This window comes from Argentina silus, assembly GCF_951799395.1.
Source record: "Argentina silus genome assembly, chromosome: 15".
In the NCBI taxonomy this organism is placed as follows: domain Eukaryota; kingdom Metazoa; phylum Chordata; class Actinopteri; order Argentiniformes; family Argentinidae; genus Argentina; species Argentina silus.
The window spans coordinates 18660220-18682028 of NC_139669.1; the positions used below are offsets into that span (position 1 = coordinate 18660220).

Sequence of the window (21809 nt, forward strand, 5' to 3'; positions counted from 1 at the left end):
GGCGGGGCCGGCGGGCCGGCGCCGGGGACCGGAGCGGCACCAGGTCCCCCCAAGGTCCAGCTGCAGAAGATGGGGGACCTGGACGACCCGGAGGCGTTCCTCGCGGTGTTCGAGGGGACGGCGAGGATCTCGGGGTGGCCGGACCGAGAGTGGGCCTACCATCTGCTGCCCCTCCTGTCAGGGGAGGCGCAGCTCGCGGCCCACAGTTTGCCGGCGGCCGCCCAACGGGATTACCAGTCCCTGGCCCGGGCGATTCGGGACCGCCTGGGCCTGACACCGGAGGAACACCGACGCCGGTTCCGGGCCATGACCATGGAGGAGGGGTGCCGGCCCTTCGCCTTCGCCCAGCGGCTGGGGGACAGCGCATGGCGGTGGCTGGACCCCGAGAACAACTCGGCGGTGGAGGTCGGGAACCGGGTGGTATTGGAGCAGTTCCTCGCGGGGCTCCCGGCCCGCACCGCCGCCTGGGTCCAGTACCACCGCCCCCAGGACCTAAAGACCGCCGTGGGTCTGGCGGAGGACCATCTCTCCCTCCCACCGCGAGGGCCACAACGACCAACCCCGGCCCCGCGGCAAGGGGGGGGGGGCCAACGCCCAGGAGGAGCCGGGGGAGCAGAAGGAGGGAGGCCGGCGCCCGCCCCGAGAACGAGATGGCAGGAGCGCGCCGATCCGGAACCAGCCCCGGCCCCGCAGAGAGAACCTCGAGCGACAGGGGGGGTGTGTTGGCGGTGCGGACGGCCGGGCCACGTGCAGGCCGAGTGTCGGGCGATGGACGTGGGGCAGGTCGTCCGCATCGGCGACATACCGGGCCCTCCCCCCGGACCAGGAGCGGCGTATCGTATTCCGGTAAGGATACAACGTGATACGCACCAGGCGTTCTTGGATTCGGGCTGTATGCAGTCCATGATCCAGGAGCGCCTGGTTCGGCCGGGGGCACTGTTGAAGGCATCGAGGGTGCGGGTGAGGTGTGTGCATGGGGACATTCACGAATATCCGCTGGTCGCTATCGAAATTCATTTTGAGGGGAAAAACCATAGGGTACAGGCGGCGGTTAGCCCACGCCTCACGCATCCCCTGATTCTAGGTGTGGATTGGGAGGGGTTTCCTCAAGCGGTAAAGAGGGCTACCGGGATGCGTGCACGACAGCTAGGGAGGTGTGTGGCGTGTAATGTGCTCTGTGCCGAGGCGGCGCCTCGCGACACTGCCGGGGAGCCGGAGCCGGCGGGGGCGCCTCACCCCGAGACTTCCTCGCCGAACTATCCGCTGCTAGGCGACTTCCCCCTCGAGCAGTCTCGTGATGAGACCCTCAGATCAGCCTTTGACCAAGTGATAGCAATTGATGGTACTTTGATACGGCCAGACACAGTGCGCGCCCACCCCTATTTCGCGATTATCAGCGACAGGTTATATCGAGTCAGTCGTGACTCACATAGTCAGGAGGAAGTAACCCAGTTGCTGGTTCCCCGCAGCCGCCGCGAAATGGTCTTCCAGGCGGCTCATTTCAACCCCATGGCGGGCCATCTAGGGTATGACAAAACACTGCACCGTATAATGGCTCGATTTTATTGGCCGGGGATTCGGGCAGAGGTGCGTCGGTGGTGCGCATCCTGTCGGGAATGTCAGTTAGTAAATCCCCCGGCCATCCCACGGGCCCCCTTGCGGCCCTTACCATTGGTCGAGAACCCATTCGACCGCATTGCGATGGATATTATCGGGCCATTTGAGCGGAGCACACAGGGTTATCGATTTGTGTTGGTCTTGATAGATTACGCCACCCGATACCCCGAGGCAATACCTCTGCGCAATATCTCTGCCAGGAGTGTAGCACAAGCATTGTTTCAAGTCATCTCCCGCGTGGGAATCCCGAAAGAGATTCTCACCGATCAGGGCACTAATTTTATGTCACGCACCCTCAAGGAACTGTATGGCTTGCTGAACATCAAGGCGATTCGAACCAGTGTTTACCACCCGGCCACGGACGGCCTTTGTGAGCGGTTCAATCGGACCTTGAAGTCAATGATCCGGAAGTTTGTCCACGAGGATAGTCGGAATTGGCATAAATGGCTAGATCCCCTGTTGTTTGCGGTGCGGGAAGTTCCCCAAGCTTCCACCGGGTTTTCCCCGTTTGAATTACTCTACGGGCGTAAGCCCCGGGGTGTCCTAGACCTGTTTAAAGAAAATTGGGAGGAAGGGTCTAGCGACAGTAAGAATGAGATCCAGTACGTCCTCGACTTGCGCACAAAGCTCCACGCCCTAGGGGCTATCTCACGTGAGCATTTGCTGCAAGCCCAGGAGCGTCAGAAACGCCTGTATGACAGGGGGGCTACCCTACGAGAGTTTACACCGGGAGACAAGGTGCTCGTACTGTTACCCACCTCCAGCACGAAATTACTCGCGAAGTGGCAAGGGCCGTTTGTGGTCACACGTCGCATGGGGGACGTGGATGATGAGGTTATACGCTCGGACCGGGGGGATAGCTTGCAGGTGTATCACGTCAATCTCCTAAAAAAATGGAACGACGTGGTCACTGTTGCTCTGGCTACGATAGTTCCAGAGAGAGAGGAGTTCGGTCCGGAAGTCCCAAAATCGAAAGGTAGCACTCCGGTCGATATTGATAACCATCTCTCTGCTAGCCAGGCCGCGGACGTTGCAGATTTGCAGCTTAAGTTCGCCGACGTGTTCTCTCCCCTGCCCGGTCGGACTACGCTCATCGACCACCATATAGAAACGCAGCCGGGTTTAACGGTGCGCACGCGTCCCTATAGGTTGCCGGTGCACAAACGAGACGTTGTGTGCCGGGAGTTGGAAGCCATGCTGGAGCTGGGTGTGGTCGAGGAGTCCCGCAGTGATTGGTGTAGCCCCATCGTGCTTGTCAACAAGCCAGATGGGACTATACGGTTCTGTGTGGATTATAGACGGGTTAATGCGGTCTCCAAGTTCGATGCATATCCGATGCCCCGGGTCGACGAGCTCTTGGACCGGCTTGGTACGGCCAGGTACTTCACGACATTGGATTGCACGAAGGGATACTGGCAGATTCCACTCTCGCCGGTGTCCCGGGAGAAAACGGCATTCTCCACTCCGCTCGGGTTATTCCAGTTCACCGTGCTCCCTTTCGGGTTGTTCGGAGCCCCAGCCACTTTTCAGCGCCTCATGGACCGTATTCTGCGGCCGCACGCCGCCTATGCTGCGGCCTACCTAGACGACATTGTCATCCACAGTGACACCTGGCCGCAGCATGTGCGGAGGGTGGCTGCTGTTCTGCGGTCCCTGAGGCAGGCGGGGCTAACGGCCAACCCGAAAAAGTGCGTGATCGGGCGGAGGGAGATCCGGTATCTGGGGTACCACTTGGGACGGGGGGAGGTGCGACCGCAGATTGAAAAGACTGCGGCCATCGCCGCCTCTCCCCGGCCCAAGACAAAGAAGGAGGTGAGGGCCTTCCTGGGGCTGGCGGGATATTACCGCCAGTTCGTGCCTGGGTTTTCAGAGCTGGCCAGTCCCTTGACGGACCTCACCCGGAAGGGGGCCCCGGATCCGGTCCAATGGTCGGGCCAGTGCCAGGGGTCGTTCGAGGCCCTTAAGGGGGCTCTTTGTGGAGAAACGGTCCTGTATGCGCCTGATTTTAACCTCCCTTTCTCCCTACAGACGGACGCGTCGGATAGAGGGCTGGGAGCAGTGCTGACCCAGCGCGTGGAGGGGGCCGACCGGCCGGTGCTGTACCTGAGCCGTAAGCTGTCGGAGAGGGAGGGCCGGTACAGCACCGTGGAGAAGGAGTGCCTGGCCATCAAGTGGGCGGTCGGCACCCTCCGCTACTACCTGCTGGGTCGCGCCTTCACCCTCTACTCCGACCATGCCCCCCTCCAGTGGCTCCACCGCATGAAGGATGTAAACGCGAGGATCACCCGGTGGTACCTCGCGTTGCAGCCCTTCAACTTTTCCGTCGTGCACAGACCGGGGGCGCAGATGGTCGTGGCAGACTTCCTCTCCCGGGCAGGGGGGGGGGAGTAGGTCGTCGGCCGTCGGGTCCCCGGCCTGTGTCGGGCGGTGGGGGTATGTGGGGGGACATGCAGCGTTCGGCCTGTAGAGGGAGCTACAGGACCGTGGCCGGGGTTGTGTCGGCGAGACTTTTGTTGCACACCTGCTGCGAATTAAGTCTCGCCGGCGAATGTTTAAGATGGGTGTGCTTCTGCCATTTCAGTAAGGGAGCTAAGCTGGAGAAGCAGGCGGCGAGAGCAGAGGAGAGCTGAGAGCCAGTGGAAAGAATCGGCAACTGGAAAGTTGCCGAGTGGTTGGGAGGGCTGAAAAGCCAGAGAGACTTGTGAGAACTTTTGATGAATAAACGGGAAAGTTGTTCCCTTACCCCAAACGCTGCGTCTGCCTCTGTGTACAACCGGACATTGTTACAGTGACCTATTCGGCATTGGGAAATTTAAAAATGTTCTCACCTCAACATTATTGAAGCTATCTCTGTTTATTACCTGCATGCCATCATGCGTGTCAAAAGAAACTCGGTCAATTTCCATACGCTCCGCAAGATCCTCCCCGCTACCTACATTATAGGGCGGTACAGACACGCCGGCTTCACCCCCCTCTGGTAATTGCTGGTTGTTATTATCCATTACAATATCATTAATTTCACCATCTCCATCACCCCCACCACTCCCGTGTTGAGTTTCAACATCGTTGAGGGCTTGACAACATACATTATCTGCAGGACTCCATGGGGTCTCATAGTCAGTTATCTGTGAAAGAGAGATGGGACTCCATGGGGTCTCATAGTCAGTTATCTGTGAAAGAGAGATGGGGCTCCAATCCATGTCCTAATCATGGCTGACCTCCATAGCCCCCTCGGGCGATTCTGCCTCTTCCTGCATACAGGCAGGTGGCGGAAGCGTGTCAGATAAAGGATATCTATAAGCGTCGAGTATATCATCTAGCTCCTCCACTGAAGGGAGGAAGTAGTGCTCCTGCGGCCTGTTTGTAGGGACAACGGGAAGCCCCTCTAAGGGTTGTATCGGAGGATTTACATGATCAAACTCTCTAACAACATCAGACCATTGACCATTTGCATGAGGTCAAGAGGAATATCATGATGATTAACCCTGTCAGATTCAGCCATTTTTTATTTATTTATTTATTTTATTTATATTATTAAATTGAAGGAAATTGTGACTTTTTAATCAGTAAACAGACGTCTTGCGATACGACTCAATAGGCCTGTACGCCTTCGTATCTGTCGAAGGCTATTACGCCGATGATTAGGGTGAGCTATATTTCTGGATCTCACACGTAACAACCGGGCCGTTTGCAACCCTGTTTCAATGCTGACCAGGGTCCGCTCAAAATCTAGACTATTCACAGAATCGGTCTCTGAACCACTTTCATCAGACACTGTAGTTATACCCATAGCATCGTCGATACCTTCACGATAAGCTGTGAGAACAGCATCAATGCGACCACTATCAACATGCTCCTCTTGACTGAGGGTGGGAGACATTTGAACATCTTCATCATCAACATCATAAAAACCTTGACGATTCTCCTCTAGATGGTTCAGACCTCGCACCTGCGCACCCTCACTGTAGAGAGAAGACCGTGGTGACGTCGGCAAATAGGCCCCGCTGTCGCTGGATGGCGAATGGAAGAGCATGAAGGTGCCGGGGGGTCCAGAATCTTCGTCGTTGTAACCCTCTGGTTCTATTGTAAAAAGAAGAGAAGCAGGTTACAGCTAGTTTTTTTATTTAATTATGAATTTAATAATTTTGTTGATTTATTGATTGATTTATTTAACATACCTGGAGCATCCCTCCAGTGCTGATATGGAGAAACACGTGCTATTTGACGTTCACGACGGGGTGACGATTGAAGCTTTGAAGAGTCAATTGTTTGATCTGGAAAGATTAAAGATTACCTCTCTCACAGAAACCCTCCCTTACACACACCGGATGTGAAACATATAGGATAAAAACGTACGTACATCTTCCATGGTGGAGAGAGATTGATCTGATGCTGCTGTCACAAGTCTTTGCTGAGTTGTGACCAGCTCTCAGGGTCATATATATACACCTTTTTGCCCGGGAAACACGGGATCTTATCAGTGACACTCCCACTACCTGTCATTTTTAAAAATTTAACCATTTTTTAAACAAAAACAAACTTTAGCGGGGCCCTTGGTTGGGGGGTTCAATCAGTTCAGGGTTCAGTCAGTTCAAACTAAACATTGAGAGATCGATCTGATGCAGCTGGTCACAAGTCTTTGATCCGTTGTGACCATCTCTCAGGACCCCTGGTTAATTTCTAATTACACAAACAGCAGAACCCCTTGACCTCTCACCTACATCTTTATTTTAAGCCTCATATGCAATTTTGACATAGATGTACAGTCATGAGAAAAAGTTAGGACACCCCCCAAAATATTATGTTATTCTCTTAAAAATATGGACATATCAATATTTTATCTTCTTTCTAACAATATCTATAGATAAAGGGGATGTAATTGAACAAAAAACAATGAAAATGTAACTTTGTAATCATTTATTTAACGAAACATTAACAATAATGCCAATTCCTACTGAGGAAAAAGTTAGGACACCCTATGCCCTAATAGCTAGTATTGCCCCCCTTGGCTGAAATAACCTCAATTAGACGTTTCTTATAACTGTCTACAAGTCTCTGACATTGATTGGGAGAAAGCTTTTCCCACTCCTCCTTGCAGAATTCTTTCAGCTGTGTGATGTTCGAGGGGTGTCTTGCATGCACAGCCAGTTTCAAATCAATCCACAGCATCTCAATAGGATTAAGATCCGGGCTTTGACTTGGCCATTCCAGAACTCTCAATTTCTTTTTCTTGAGCCATTCCTTGGTAGATTTACTGGAATGTTTTGGGTCATTGTCATGTTGCATGGTCCACATCCGCTTCAGCTTCAACTTTCGAACACATGGTCTCACATTTTCCTCAAGCACCCTCTGATACAATACAGAATTCATAGTGGATTCTATGATGGTGAGCTGACCAGGCCCTGCTGCAGAAAAGCAGCCCCAAACCATGACATTTCCACCCCCATGCTTCACAGTTTGGTATGAGGTTCTTGTTCTCAAATGCTGTCTTGGTTTTGCGCCAAACATGTCTACTCTTACTGTGCCCAAACAGTTCAACTTTGGATTCATCTGTCCAAAGCACATTGTTCCAGAAGTTCTGGTCTTTCTCTAGGTGTTCTCTGGCAAACTTTAGTCTTGCCCTGATGGGTTTTTTTGACAGCAGGGGTTTCCTCCTTGCACACCTCCCATGTAATGCAAACTAGTTCAGTCTCTTTCTTATGGTGGATGCATGTACTTTGACATCAATTGTGGCAAGAGATACCTGTAGGTCCCGTGATGACATTCTGGGATTGTTGGAGACTTCTTTAAGCATCTTTCGGTCAGCTCTTCGGCTGAACTTGCTTGGGTGGCCTGACCTGGCCATGTTGGTGGTGGTTTTAAATGTTCTCCACTTGTAAATTATTTTCCGGACAGTGGAATGGCTAATTTCGAATTGTTTGGAGATCTTTTTATATCCCTTCCCAGACTCATATGCATCTACAATTTTTCTTCTGAAGGCCTCAGAGAGCTCTTTTGATCTCGCCATGGTGATGCAACTCACTTAAACAATCAAGAGCAAACCAAACTAAATGTCTGAGGTTTAAATAGGACAGGCTCCTCCAAAATCCTCTGTAACGACGTTCTAATCATTTGCACCTGATGTGGTGCTCTTGATTATAATTTTAGGCATTTTAAGTGGAACTAAATGTGGGGGTGTCCTAACTTTTTCCTCACAAGAAGATTGCATTTCTATTAATTACATTTCACCAATCATTTTTTAAATAATATGTTTCAGTTGTATTTGTTTAGTTATATTACCTCAATTTTTCAATATTGTTCAAATGAATATCAAATGTCCATATGTTTGAATATGTTGAAAAAGACAAAGGTTTTCATAGGGTGTCCTAACTTTTTCTCATGACTGTATGTATGCGGCATGAAGTCATCACGACACATAGTCATCACACAGCCCTTATCAGTGACAAACTTTAGCTGGCCCTTGGTGGGGCTTCAGTCAGTTTAGGGTTCAGTCAGTTCAAACTAAACATTGAGAGATCGATCTGATGCAGCTGGTCACAAGTCTTTGATCTGTTGTGACCAGCTCTCAGGACCCCTGGTTATTTTCTAATTTTTCGAAAGTGTATATGTCCACATAGGGGAATGCACCTCCTGATGCAAACTCTACACGCACTACACGACCGTCTTCCATTTCCCACATCATACTTGTAGACGCCATTTTAGACACTGTCATATAGCCACAACTACTACAGATCTCACACAGGCTCATATATATACACCTTTTGCCCGGGAAACACGTGATCTTATCAGTGACACGCCCGCGACCTGTCATTTTAAAAAATTGAACCATTTTTTAATCCCCCATTTTATTAACCCTAACCCTTCATTATTGAACACATTACTACCCCTAGAGTAGCAGCCTAACCATTTTTTAATGGCCTTTTTTTAATTGCACATTTTAACCCTCTGTATTGAACTTTTATTTTAAGCCTCATATGCAATTTTGACTTAGATGCCTGTATGCAGCATAAAGGCATCACCACACATAGTCATCACTAGCCCTTGCTTGGGGTTCAGCCAGTTCAGTTCTGATGCCGCTGATCAAGTCTTTGATCCGTTGTGACCAGCTCTCAGGGCCCCTGGTTAATTTCTAATTTCACAAAGAGCAGAACACCTTGACCTCTCACCTACATCTCATTGCACAACCATCAACACAAACCCCATCACCCCAAACGGGCGGGAGTTATAAGAGACCTCGCCCCTACATCTCATTGCACAATCATCAACACAAACCCCATCACCCCAAACGGGCGGGAGTTATAAGAGACCTCGCCCCTACATCTCATTGCACAATCATCAACACAAACCCCATCACCCCAAAGGGGCGGGACTTATAATTTTCAAGTATTATTTTTGATGATTAAATTCATGTGACGTCATCACCTTTTGACAGAAGGTGAATACTATATTCTCTCTCCCCCTCCCCCAAATGAAATAGGCTAATCTATATTTCGGGACACTTGCTTCACCCTGCCTTGCTTCAGCCTACGCAAAGTTAAATGGTTAAGAATCAGTCTTTGTCAGTGGGAGTTCATGCTTGATTCTTACTAGTTATAACTGTAGTAGTTGTCCATAGTGACCAGAGATAAAGAGAGAGAAGGCAGGGAGAAAAAAGGAATGGAGAGAGAGAATGAAGTTTGAGTTTCATGTTGTTCCTTTGACAGGATGAACTGTGGACAGAGGGGGACCGTCAGCCCAGAGCCGGCTGCAGCCAATGGCAGCATGCAGGATGATGCTGTGAACGAGGTCATACCCATTAACAACAGGAACACAGAAAATGAAGGTGTGTTTGTGGATTTACTTCAATATAAATTGGATGATTATTGATTGGCAAAGTTGCACAAATAGCTGTTTACATTTATTTAAATGGAACAATTACTATGAGGTTAAAGTAGAGATTCAGTTCTGATATGATGGTATTTGTGTACATATTGGTTTCACCATTCAGACATTTTTAACACTTTTTATGCATAGTGCTATTTTAGGGTACCCAAAAGTAATGGAATAATCGGTGTTTCTGTTAAATCAGGTGTGTTCCGTCACATCATTCGTGCAGGCATAAGAGAGCTGTCAATGTGTAGTATAGATTCTAGGCTTTGAATTTGCGTCTGGAGTTTGCTATTGGTGTCTGTCAACATGAGGACCAAAGAGGTGTCAATGAAAGTCAAGGAAGCCATTATTAGGCTGAAAAATCAGACATAGCCAAAATCGTAGGCTTGCCAAAATCAACTGTTGGGAACATCATTAAAATGAAACGCACTGGTGAGCTCAGCTATCACAAACGGGCGGGCAAGGAAGACTTCCACAATGGATGACTGAATATTGCTCATAATTAAGAAAAAAGCCAACAAAAAAAACTGTCCCACAGATCAGAAACACTCTCCAGGAGGTAGGCACGAATGTATCAGAAACTACCATCTGCATAATACGTCACCAGCCGAACTACAGACGCTTCACTGAAGGGTGAAAACAATTAGTTAACCTCAAAAAGGATGGCCAGGTTAGAGTTTGCTAAAAAACCCTGCAGAGGTCTGGAAAAAAGTATTGAGGACAGATAACATAAATATTATCTTGGTGTGAGTGATTGCAAGGGGAAGGTTTGGAGAAAAAAGAATCTGCCCAAGATTTACAGTAAAAATATTCATCTGTGAAATATGGTGCTCGGCTACAGAGCGGTAAAGGTAACAGCCCCTCCTTATCAGCAAACACTGGTCAGTCCCCAAACCCCAGCCTGATCAATCCATTCTTCAACCTCTGCTGACCGCTTGGCACCTCCATCTCTGTGTGTTTCAGTTGTTACCCAGTCGTTTCTCTCTCTCTCTCTCTCTCTCTCAGAGCGTAGTTTCCGGGATTGTGTCCTGTCCAAGTTTTTCATGTTTCACCTGGTCTGGCTGTCTGTCATGCAGCTACGACACCACCTGTTCATCGGCACACTCAACCCCTTGATACAGCTACTGACCGAGGGCAAACCCTCCCTGGGTAACCACCCCACACACACACACACACGGCATATGACACATATGAACTGACTGTTCTCCTCCAAACTGCTGGGTAATATTGTTCAGAGAAGGACCTCAGGATCTAACTGTGCCATATTCAGATTTACCTTTATTTGCTTTACTCCAGTTGAGTTTTTCCCTTTTTTCAAACCCCGTCCTCATTGGCTCTGTTTTTCCCTCCAGTAAGCACGTACACCAATGCGTTTGCAGTGACCCAGCTGTGTGGGGTGCTTTTTGCCCCTTTGAATGGCCTCATCATGGACCGACACAAGGGCAAGTCCAGGGCCCCAGGTACCAACCATACACCTACAACACAACACAACACACACACCAAGCCTCACCCTCCGAACCATAAGCACTATCCAAACTCTCACCATACAACAGATCTAAGAAGCAGGCTGTCGTTTGAGTATTGTTGCATTCTCTGACTCTGTTATTTATCTGTGTGTGGACAGGCGATGGAATGGAGGAAATCGACAGGTCATGTACTGTGACGTTAATCCTATCTGTGTGTGTGTGCAGGAGAGAGTGAGCGAGAGGCAGACCTGCGGTCGTCTGTGCTCTCTCTGTCTCTGACGGCGCTAGGGTGCGTCCTGTTCTCTATCTGTGCCGCCACGCCCGTCCTCCCTGTGCAATACCTCACCTTCGTACTGCAGGTCATCAACCGCTCCTTCCTGTATGGAGGCAACGCTGCGTTCATCAGCATTGCGTAAGTCACACACACACACACTGCTGCTTATGTTAGTCCATCGTGGCCAATGATTGACTACTGTTTGTGGGTCCGTTGATGACTGTTTAGTCCAATGTGGGATGCACACTATCTGCCACAGGCAGGGCATATGAAGGCCTGACCCACTGGGGCAGGTGTGTTAGGATTGGTGGTGAGGTGAACCCATGTGTGGATGAATACTCAGACGGAAGACCTAGTAGAAAATAAAGAATGTCTTTAATGAGAGGGTTGGTGCAAGGCACAAATACATATACTGGAATAAGGGGTAAAATAAAGGTGGAGAAAACCAGGCTCCATCAACAAACTTAATAATAATCATTTAATATGTATACACTTAATAAGTGGACTAAGAAATAATAATAACGGTATAGGGCAACAATCTGATACAGATTGGGAGACAGGGTACTCACAGACAGAGAGAATATCCGACAAAGACATAGGGAACACACAGGCTATATATAACAAACACAGGACAGGACAAACAGGTGATAGCAATCCTGATGATTGGGAGAGCACTGGCACCGGACTGCCAGAGGGGGGCACCAAAGTCACCAGACAGCAACCTCCTCTCTCTTGTCTCTCTTTCTCTCTCTCTGTTTAGTTTCCCTGCCTGTCACTTTGGTAAGCTCTACGGCTTGATGTTAGCCCTGTCTGCATTCGTGGACCTGCTGCAGTACCCCTGCTTCATCCTGATCAATGGAATACTGGGAGGGGACCCGCTATACGTGAGTGAAGCTACCTGTTACCATCACTAGAGCACTACCTTGATTAGAGTTCCCAGTAACATTTACCATTCACACCAGAGACAGCATCAACTTGGCCATCACTAGTAAGTAGAGAGAGCGGTAGAAGTGACCCTATATTTTCTGTCTCTCTGTTTCCACCCCTCTATCTCTCTCTATCTCTCTGCCTGCAGCTGAACATAGCCCTGGCCCTTCTCACTCTGCTGGCCTTCATCCATCCTGTCAACGTCTACCTGCACTGTCGTGGCCTGGCCGCCCTGAGGACTATACCCCAGGAAGCCATAACCGCCTCCTAGACCAGCTCTAAAAAGGGAACACACACTTACACAGCCATCTCAGCATCACTGAGCTGCCTCCTTTCTATGTGTTGTTTGGATAATAGCTGATTTTAATCATAGTGGGTACAATCTTACACCTCTTTTGGCTAAATCCAAAGCTGAATAAGTTCTGGGTAGAGGCCTTTCATTTCATTCAGAGAACACACTTTCACATACAAACATACTTTCTCCCCAGACCCTGAAATTGCAGTCTTATGCTAGTCTCAGAAATTGTCACGCCTTTGTTTGTAAATCGGACACAATCAAGAAAAAGATTACCCTCCCCCATCAGTTCAACTCCTGGTGAGAAAGGCAGTCAGATATTTTTAGTGATGAAAAGGACACTATTGAGAGGCTGTGTTGGTAAAAATGACAACCGTTATTGACAATGAATTTGGCCACATCTCTCTTCTATGTCTTCCACCGCAGAGGTATGTCTTTTTTTCCATATAGCCCACTGGAAATTAACATTTTTACAATAGCGGACATGTACAGTATTCCCCTTTCGCTCATTCCATATTGCCGCAAATACAAACAGCCTTTTGGACTTAATACATGAGGCTCTCAAAATGCTAATTAATATAAATGCAATATACACAAATCATCAATATAAGTTGCACGGTTCAACCAATTGCAGCCATGTATGTTCTCCAAACTATGGGGAAAGCCAATGAACATGGCGTTATTTCTATTACCTGGACAACTATCATTCATATTCCCCAAGTTGATCGTTAGGTTTCGGCTATTTACATACCCACCCATGACCCTCAATGTTTCCCACCCTACACCCATCATGAGGTTGCTACACCCGAGGCAATAAATGAAAGTTCATAATGCAAGTGCACAGGAGGAAAGTAACATTGAAGTAATCAAGGTGACAGTGACACATTCCGTAACCTCCTGCACACTCTTGCATCCCCCTCCGGTTCTCTCACAAGTGAACATGAAAAAATTATTACCCTCCTCCATCAATATTACATCAGCCTTACTTTGACTAAAGTGTGTAAATAGTGAGATTTGTATTGCTTGGATCTCTTTTGTAATGACACAGGTGTGGTTGATGCAGTTGAGAACAACTATCACCAGTAGGCTAAATCTTGATTTTCATTTAAACATGGAGCAAATAATGTAATGTAATCTTGTTTTGTACACACATTTTTCATCATAATGCCATTGCTTATTTGAGAGGTGCCGTCAATCTTCCATGAAAGAACGGAATTTGTTAAATGAAGAACTGAAGAAGTGCAATCATTAGAATTGGTTTTCTCCAGTGGCTAGATAAATTGTCACACTTTTGTTAATGGGAAACAATTATGAATGCCAAATACACTACAATCTGCCTACCTTCCCCCCCATAATAATTGTGCGTATGCCTTCTGTACAATCTTAAATAAACACTTTTCTGCATCAGTTCTATCTTTATCAACATGCCAAACACAATCCACAATAAACTCACAGCAGGCGCTGGCCTTGTCCTTTAGATGTATTTTAGATGTCCCTTAAATGTGCCGGGGGCATCAAGCCATCTGTTTTATGCTGATTTTCTCCTACTGTTTAATGTCTCAGTTTTTCAGTTTACAACAGACTCTAATCTTGTGTTGTCCTCTTTAATTTTATCTATCTGAGCCCCTAAAAAATAGACTCCAGTTCCTGAATTCGACATTGTATTTATTGTTTATATTGCTTTGTATTGCTTTGTTGTGAAGCACCTTGTGACATTTGTCTATGAGGTACAATTTCAAATAATTTCATTCACTGACTTGAATGAGTTGAAGTTTTTACCTCAACCCTAGTTGGTTTACTGGTTCCCTGGCGGCAGACATTACATGTATGGTAGAAGTGCTTACTGCCCCAGTTCATTGTTCCCTAGGGGCGAGTGTAAAATCACAAAAGATAAGTCCTTACTGCCCCAAAGGCAGAATTCAGAAGGGTAGATAGCCCAAGGTTCCCTGGGGACAGAACACAACAATCACCATGTTTCCCTGAGGGAAGACGACATAAAAAGTAACTAGCTAGATAACCCACCAGATACCTAACTATACACCTTAGTGTTAACTTTTTTGTCTGGCTAGTTAGCAAACAACTTATCAAATAGTTTGCCAACAAGGTAGGTCAATCGAGGTCAATCAAGAGATAAGACTCTGGGATCCATGATTAGGCCAAAACAAACAAATCAGATAAAGGATGCTTGAGACAACAAATTAAGAAAATCACCTGTACCATGATTACAAGTTGCGTGAACACAGCCCTGAGCTAAATGTAAAATGAGTGTAGAATGACGGCTGATGAGCAGCATAGCAACAGAAAGCAGATAGAGAGAGAATTCATAGTTAGGAATCTCAGAGGGTGGTACAGGAATGACTTTGAAAGGAGGCAGGAACGTGCAGCAGTAAGGTCATCTTTCAAGACGAGTTCCACGGTATGGCACATTATTTGACTCTCTAACAGGGCAGGTAGTTCAAAAAGGCAGGCAGATAACCCGAAAAGGTGTCGGCAAAAATGCAAAGGCAAGTCAAAAGCACACTCAGAGATCAAACACCAGGAATACTTTTCACGAGGAAATGCTGGGACGTATGCCACAAAAGTACAAAGATAAACTGGCACAGAGACATTGGGACGTATGCCACAAAGGTACAAAGATAAACTGACACAGAGACAGAGGAACACACAGACTAAATACACAAGGAAGGATGATGAGGAACAGGTGAAGCCAATCAGGGCAGAGTAGACATTCACACAGGCAGGAAACACACAAGGGCAGGTGGTGAAGTGTCTGAAATGAGAGACAAGGTGAGTAACACAAAAATAAACTGGAAACAATAAATGGATAACATGAAACAACAACAAACATAACCTAAGAAACAGGACGAGACATTACACCCCAAGTATTTCACCATTTCTCACCAAGTTTCTCATTTTAATATTGTAGGTCGAATTAGCTGTGTGAGTCCAGCGTCATTGTATATCAGTCATGCAGCACACACAGCTACATATACAGAGAACCAAGCCATTGAAATTTCAATCAAAAGCATTATGATGCGTTTATACGAGTCTCTGTCTCTCTGGATTATCACTGGAGATGCTTCTCCTGGTTTTAGATCAAAGCCCAGATTGTTTAAAAGGATGCTCCACCTTTGGCCCCGATGTCGACTGTAATAGGTTAGCCCAAACTGTTTTTCGTTACATATTTTGCTGAGATACTGAGTAGTCCCATTTGGGACCCCTTTGGCACAGAGTAGATGCAGCACAACAGCATGTAGATGCAGATGCAGCATGTCTAGTCAGAAAATATGTTTAGTTTCTCTCTTCACTGTAAACCCCCAGGCATTGCTAACACAGATATATTGAGTTATATTGATATATCCTACACTTTTGGAATAATTCTTTATGTGGTACTGACACAACCATTCAAGTGGGAAGTGAGGTGTCCTTAACTTTTTAAGTTAAATTACCAACTTTTAAGTAAATGTAGCATATTGCTTTTGAGTGACAATATGTATTTATTTATCTATTTAGTACTCCTAACAAAACAAAGTTTGTAAATTAAGCATTACTTTTCTAGTAGTTCTAATTTAAAATCAATCACAGTATAATAGAACTAGATTTTTTGAGTAGTATCAACTCAAATCATTCAACATAATTGTATTGTATAACAGATTTTTAAGTAATTGTAAAATTAATGCACTTTTTGTGTGTTAGACTTAAAAATATGTTACTGATTATTTGTGTTACAGTTCATGAAATTCATCTTTTAAGAGTAGCATATTGTTTAGATTTTCAGAATAGAAATGCCTACAAATTCAAACTATTCAGATCAAAGGTTGCTACCATTACACTGTAAAAACAGACTCAGGGGCTTAGTAAAGATAACTCTCAAAAGTCTATGATTTTGACAAAGAAAATTGAGAAAGAAAATTGAAGTTTAAATCTTTGCACAACTAATATTTCTTTTTAGTACATGCATCTACTAATAAATATGATGTTTCATTTACTTACAGTACCATTCAAAAGTTTGGACACACCTTGCCAAGAGTGTGCAAAGCTGTCATCAAAGCAAAAGGTGTTTACTTTGAAGAATCTAAAATATAAAACATATTCTGGTTTGTTTAACACTTTTTTGTTTAATTCCATATCGGTTCCTTCATAGTTTTGATATCTTCAATATTAATCTACAATGTAGAAAACAAGAAAAACCATTGAATGAGAAGGTGTGTCCAAACTTTTGACTGGTACTGTATGTGTACAGTGTTTGTAACCCTCTTGAGTTTATCATGCTTCCAGTTTTTAATCCAGCTCCTGTACTGTTAAATCAATACATGTTATTTACATACTTTCTTTTCTCAGTATTCAGTAATTTCGGTGAGGTAAAACCTTGAGTTGTTGCACTGGAGTTGTGCATATACTCTGTCAAAAATAATGCTATAATCACTGTGTATTACAGTCATAGTACACTGTTTATGAGAAATAATCTTTACAATTAATACAGTTCCAATGCAAATAGTAAAGTTTCAATAAATGTCATTTTCCATGTTGCAGAGGGGATAAACTTATAACGAGGGCAACACACTAGACTTTGAATATCAATTTTAGCTCGCAATCAATTTGAGCTCGGAATCAAATAACTAGTTTGAGTAAGAGTCATCATCTGGTGTCAGGAGAACAGTCTCATCCTGAATGTCTCCAAGACAAAAGAGCTGATTGTGGACTTCGGGAGAGCACAAAAACTAAGGGCCTACACACCGCTGGACATCGGAGGGACTGCTGTGGACAGGGTGAGCAGTTTTAAATACCTGGGAGTCCACATCTCAGAAGACCTGACCTGGACTACCCACATCAGTTCTCTGGTGGGAAAGGCAAGGCAGCGCCTGTTCCATCTCAGGCAACTGAGGAAATTCAGAGTCTCCCGGAGGATCCTTCAGTCCTTCTACTCTGGAGCTGTGGAGAGCATCCTGGCTGGCAACATCACTGTCTGGTACGGTAACAGCACGGCCCAGGACAGGCGAGCTCTGCAAAGGGTGGTACGCCTGGCGGAAAAAACCATGGGAGCTCCAACCCCCCCTCTCCATGTTCTGTACACCAGGAGGTGTAGGACCAGAGCCTGCAGGATTATGAAGGATCCTCACCACCCGAAACATGGACTGTTCCAGCCGCTGCGGTCAGGAAAACGCCTCCGCTGTCATGCAGCAAGAACAGAGAGGCTAAGGCTGAGTTTCTTCCCCCACGCCATCAGAATCGTCAACGATGACCCCACCAGTGCCCCCCTCAAGACACTCACACATGCACTGTCATCTTAACACATATGCACACACATAGTCATCCATCTGCTATTTATATTGCTTACTTATATGCTTACCGGTTATACTGTTCATATTGTTTATACTGTTTATACTGTCCATACTGTATATTTTTTAGTACTTCTATTTTTATTTTATTGTATTTTAAAACTTATTGTATTGTTGCACTACTCTGTGGCACTGTCACTTTTGCATTTCACTGTATACTTGTATGCACGTGACAAATAAAGAATCTTGAATCTTGAATCTTGACATGCTGTATGTCAGAAATATCCCTCCCAATTATGAGATACGATTCTAATGCAGAAACCTCAAGGCTAGTTCTAGCAGTATATCCGAGCAGATAGCATTCTCGGATAATAGTTGAGCGTCGTACCATCAATTCAGGAGATGTATTTCGACAAGAAATTCATGGAAGCAATCCAGCTTAATTCAGTCATACAATCAAAACTGTGAACATACTAAATATGAACATACCATAAAAGGCAAACATTCTAAGAAAGCATTCAATTAAGAATACAAAAGTCGTAGGATGACAATACGTACATCTCAACTTTAAACATTAACCCTCTCACATACCATCCCTAAGAGAAGGAATAAAGGACATGTCTTACAGACGTCATCTGTAACACAGCTCTTTCCTTGAGTTGTTCTCAAAGGTAGGCTACTTATTGATACAGAACCACTGGAACAGGGATGTAACAATTAAAGCTTGACTATTAAACACGTATTACTTGAAGCAACTCAACTATAAAATCAGTTGCTGTATTAAGACAACACTCGCCCAGTGACTCGCTACCATGAGAGAGATGAATGGAATGTGAGATCAAGTCATGACGTGTTTTCACGCTAGCCTTGTGGTGCACTGGACAGCACAAAACCTGCATAAGAAGAACGCTACTTCATTTCAACTCCTGTGAAAGGGTCAAGGCTAGGAATATAACAAGCAGTAATACATTATGCTATTCCAGCAACAGATACAATCTGATTGATATAAAGGAAAATGAATATTTGCTCAAGAGACAATTAACCAATCATTAGATAATAGATTGTAAGCATTAATGCAAAACTTTTCAATTAAGCAATCATTTCGGCATCTTTCTCTTGCTGCTTTACCCAACTAAGCTTTCCGTGACCAAAGTTATCGAGTTGTAGTTTCAATTCCTGAATGCTCTCCTTCTAGGATTTTTTGCTTAGCAGTAATGCTTTTAGCACATCATATGCATTTGTGGGGGGGACATGCAGCGTTCGGCCTGTAGAGGGAGCTACAGGACCGTGGCCGGGGTTGTGTCGGCGAGACTTCGTTGCACACCTGTTGCAAATGAAGTCTCGTTGGCGAGTGCTTAACATGTGTGTGCTTCTGCCTTTTCAGTAGGTGGGCTGGGAACGACGGAGGTTTCCGATACTGACGGCTGGAAAGTCGCTAGGACTTTAAGACGGGCTGAAAAGCTAAACCTGTGCATGAGTGTGCAAATAAACGGGACCAAATCCCTCACTAAAATACTGCGTCTGCCTCTGTGTACAACGGACTTTGCTACAGCATTGTTTTCCACAGAGGCTTGTTCAGTAATCAGCAGACTCATCGTATTAAGATCCTCCTATAGTATGTTGACATCTTGCTCCTTGGCAAGATTCTTCTGTTGGTGTCTGTTAAGCAGATAACCAATCACGTGTAGAATGAGCTTTTTCTCTGACTTGCTCCTATGAACACAAATTGTTTGCCAACAGTCAAGGATTTAATTCTCTGATGAATTAGCTGTAAGAAGCTTCTTGTCTTTTTTGTTCAATTTCAGCAATGTAGTTTTAACAATCACAGAAGCACATAACTCAGTCAAATCGTGCACGTCTTTATTTCTTGCCATTATATTCATTCCACGTGGTGAGTGATTACCTTAAACTATCAAAGCACGGTTTATATCAGTCTGGCTTAGTTTATAATGCTATTCAATGCAGAGTTTTGCTCACAAACAATGCGATTATAATACCCGAGCCATGGACCAATACAACAAAATACATGAATTAATTTAAAGATTAAGAAGATTGCTCACCATAAGTAAGAAAAAAAACACACAGTCCCACAGATCAGGAACACTCCCATCTACCATCCGCCGAATACGTCACCAGCCAAACTACAGACGCTTCACTGCAAGGTGCAAACCACTAGTTATCCTCAAAAAGGATGCTCAGTTTACAGTTTGCTAAAAAGTACCTAAAAAGCCTGCAGAGGTCTGGATAAAGGTCTTGTGGACAGATCAGATGAATATTTTCATGGACCAGAGTGATTGGAAGAGGAAAGTTTAGATAAAAAAGAATCTCCCCAAGGTTGACAGCATACCTCCTCATCTGTGAATCATGGTGCTCATCTACATAGCAGTAAAAAGAACAGCCTTTCTCTATCTGCAAATGGTGGTCAGTCCCCAAACCCCGTCCCGCTCACTCCGTTCTTCAACCTCTGCTGGCCACTTGGCACCATCTCTCAAGGACGTAGAGGTCACTCTGCTCAGTCATGGCTCTTCTCTGTCTTGGTGCCCCAATGGTGGAATGAGCTTCCCGCCACTGTCAGGAGGCAGAATCACTTCCTATCTTCAGGCGTAGACTAAAGACATATCTCTTAGGGTACACCTAGGTTCCTCCTCCTCAGACGCCCACCTTACCAGAACTTGGAAAAAAACAAAGAAACCAAAAAAAACTTCATGATATGACAATGACAAAACATATTGTTATAGCAACTAGGGGGAAGTTTTTCAAGACCAAACAGTGGAAAGGTCTTGACTTGCCAAGTCAATCTTCAGATTTTACATCCAATTGAGCATTTCATTTCCTAATGATAAGATTTTATGCAAAAAAACCTCAAATGAAACAACAACTGAAGATGGCTGCAGTACAGGCCTGGCAGAGCATCACCAGAGAAGATACCCGGTGCCTGATGGGGTCAATGGGTTGCACACATCAGGCAGTTATTGCATGCAAAGGATTGTCCACCAAATACTAAACATGAAACAAACAAACAAAAAATACTAAACATTTGATAAATCTGTCCAATTACTTTTAGGTACTAGGGGGGGGGGGGGGGGGGGCTATGGGGGACTATGCATAAAACAAGGTGTAATTTCTGAATGGTGAAACCAATATGTACAAAATACCATCAAATTGAAGCTGAGAATCTCAACATTAACCTCATGGTAATTGTTTGTTTTCAATGTCGAGCCAAAAGAAGAAAAAATGCTTCACTTTCCCATTACTTACACAGGGCACTATCTATCTATCAATCTATCTATCGATCTAGAGTGACACTTTTATCCAGAACAACTTACAAGTACATCACAGTCATCGTAAGCAAAACCTTCCATAAGAATAAGTGCCACCGGCAGTCACAGTTCTAGAGAAAGGAAGAAAACAAGTTGGGTTTTTTTTATGCAAAAGTTCAGGTGCTGTACAAGTGGGTATGTTCGTGAAGTGTTAGGAGGTGTAGTGGTCTGGGGTGTAGGAGCCCAGGTGTAGTCTAAAGAGACATTGGTCTTTAGTCCTGACAGTGGTGGGAAGCCTGTTCCACCAGTGGGGCGCAAAGACAAAGAAGAGCCGCAACTGCGTTGAATGACCATTAAGTCCGTGTATAGATTGGGGTGCCAACCAGCAGAGGTGGAAGAATGGAGTGATCGTGCTGGGGTTTGGGATTGACCATTGCTTGCAGATCGGGAAGGGCTGTCCCCTACATTTACATTCACGGCATTTAGCAGACGCCATTATCCAAAGCGACTTACAACAAATACATTTGTTTAAGTAAGTGAATCATCTATCCCAGTGTTTCTCAACCTTTTTTCAGTCGCGGCACCCTTTGCATGACTGAAAAATCTCAAGGCACCCCAATATATATATATATATATTTTAATGTTGATTATCATTAGAATACACACACTGTCTCTGACGAACAACAAATGCATGACGCATGTAGCCTACTACTCTTACACGCACGCATACACACACACACACACTATTCTCGCAGGAATGGATGACAGACACACGTAGCTCCTGGTCCACAGCTCTCAGGCGCTCTCTGTACGTCCGCTACG

The 21809-nt window shown here is 45.6% G+C and overlaps 2 protein-coding genes across 2 annotated transcripts in view; one reads left to right on the plus strand and one right to left on the minus strand.

Annotated features, from left to right (window-relative positions):
* LOC310816446 (large neutral amino acids transporter small subunit 4-like) overlaps positions 1-10831 on the minus strand; it is a 48983-nt gene extending 38152 nt beyond the window's left edge. The window contains exon 1 of the mRNA XM_083686649.1: positions 10763-10831. The gene's annotated coding sequence lies outside the window, so the exon portion shown is untranslated. The remainder of the gene's footprint in view (positions 1-10762) is intronic.
* LOC310816117 (equilibrative nucleobase transporter 1-like) lies at positions 9322-12742 on the plus strand (the record flags this gene model as incomplete). The annotated part of the gene is made up of 6 exons (XM_083686123.1): positions 9322-9439; positions 10492-10635; positions 10839-10946; positions 11178-11364; positions 11987-12110; positions 12302-12742. 6 exons carry the CDS (start codon positions 9322-9324, stop codon positions 12422-12424), a joined length of 804 nt encoding a protein of 267 aa, XP_083542249.1. The 3' UTR covers positions 12425-12742.
* Positions 12743-21809: the final 9067 nt, after the last annotated feature.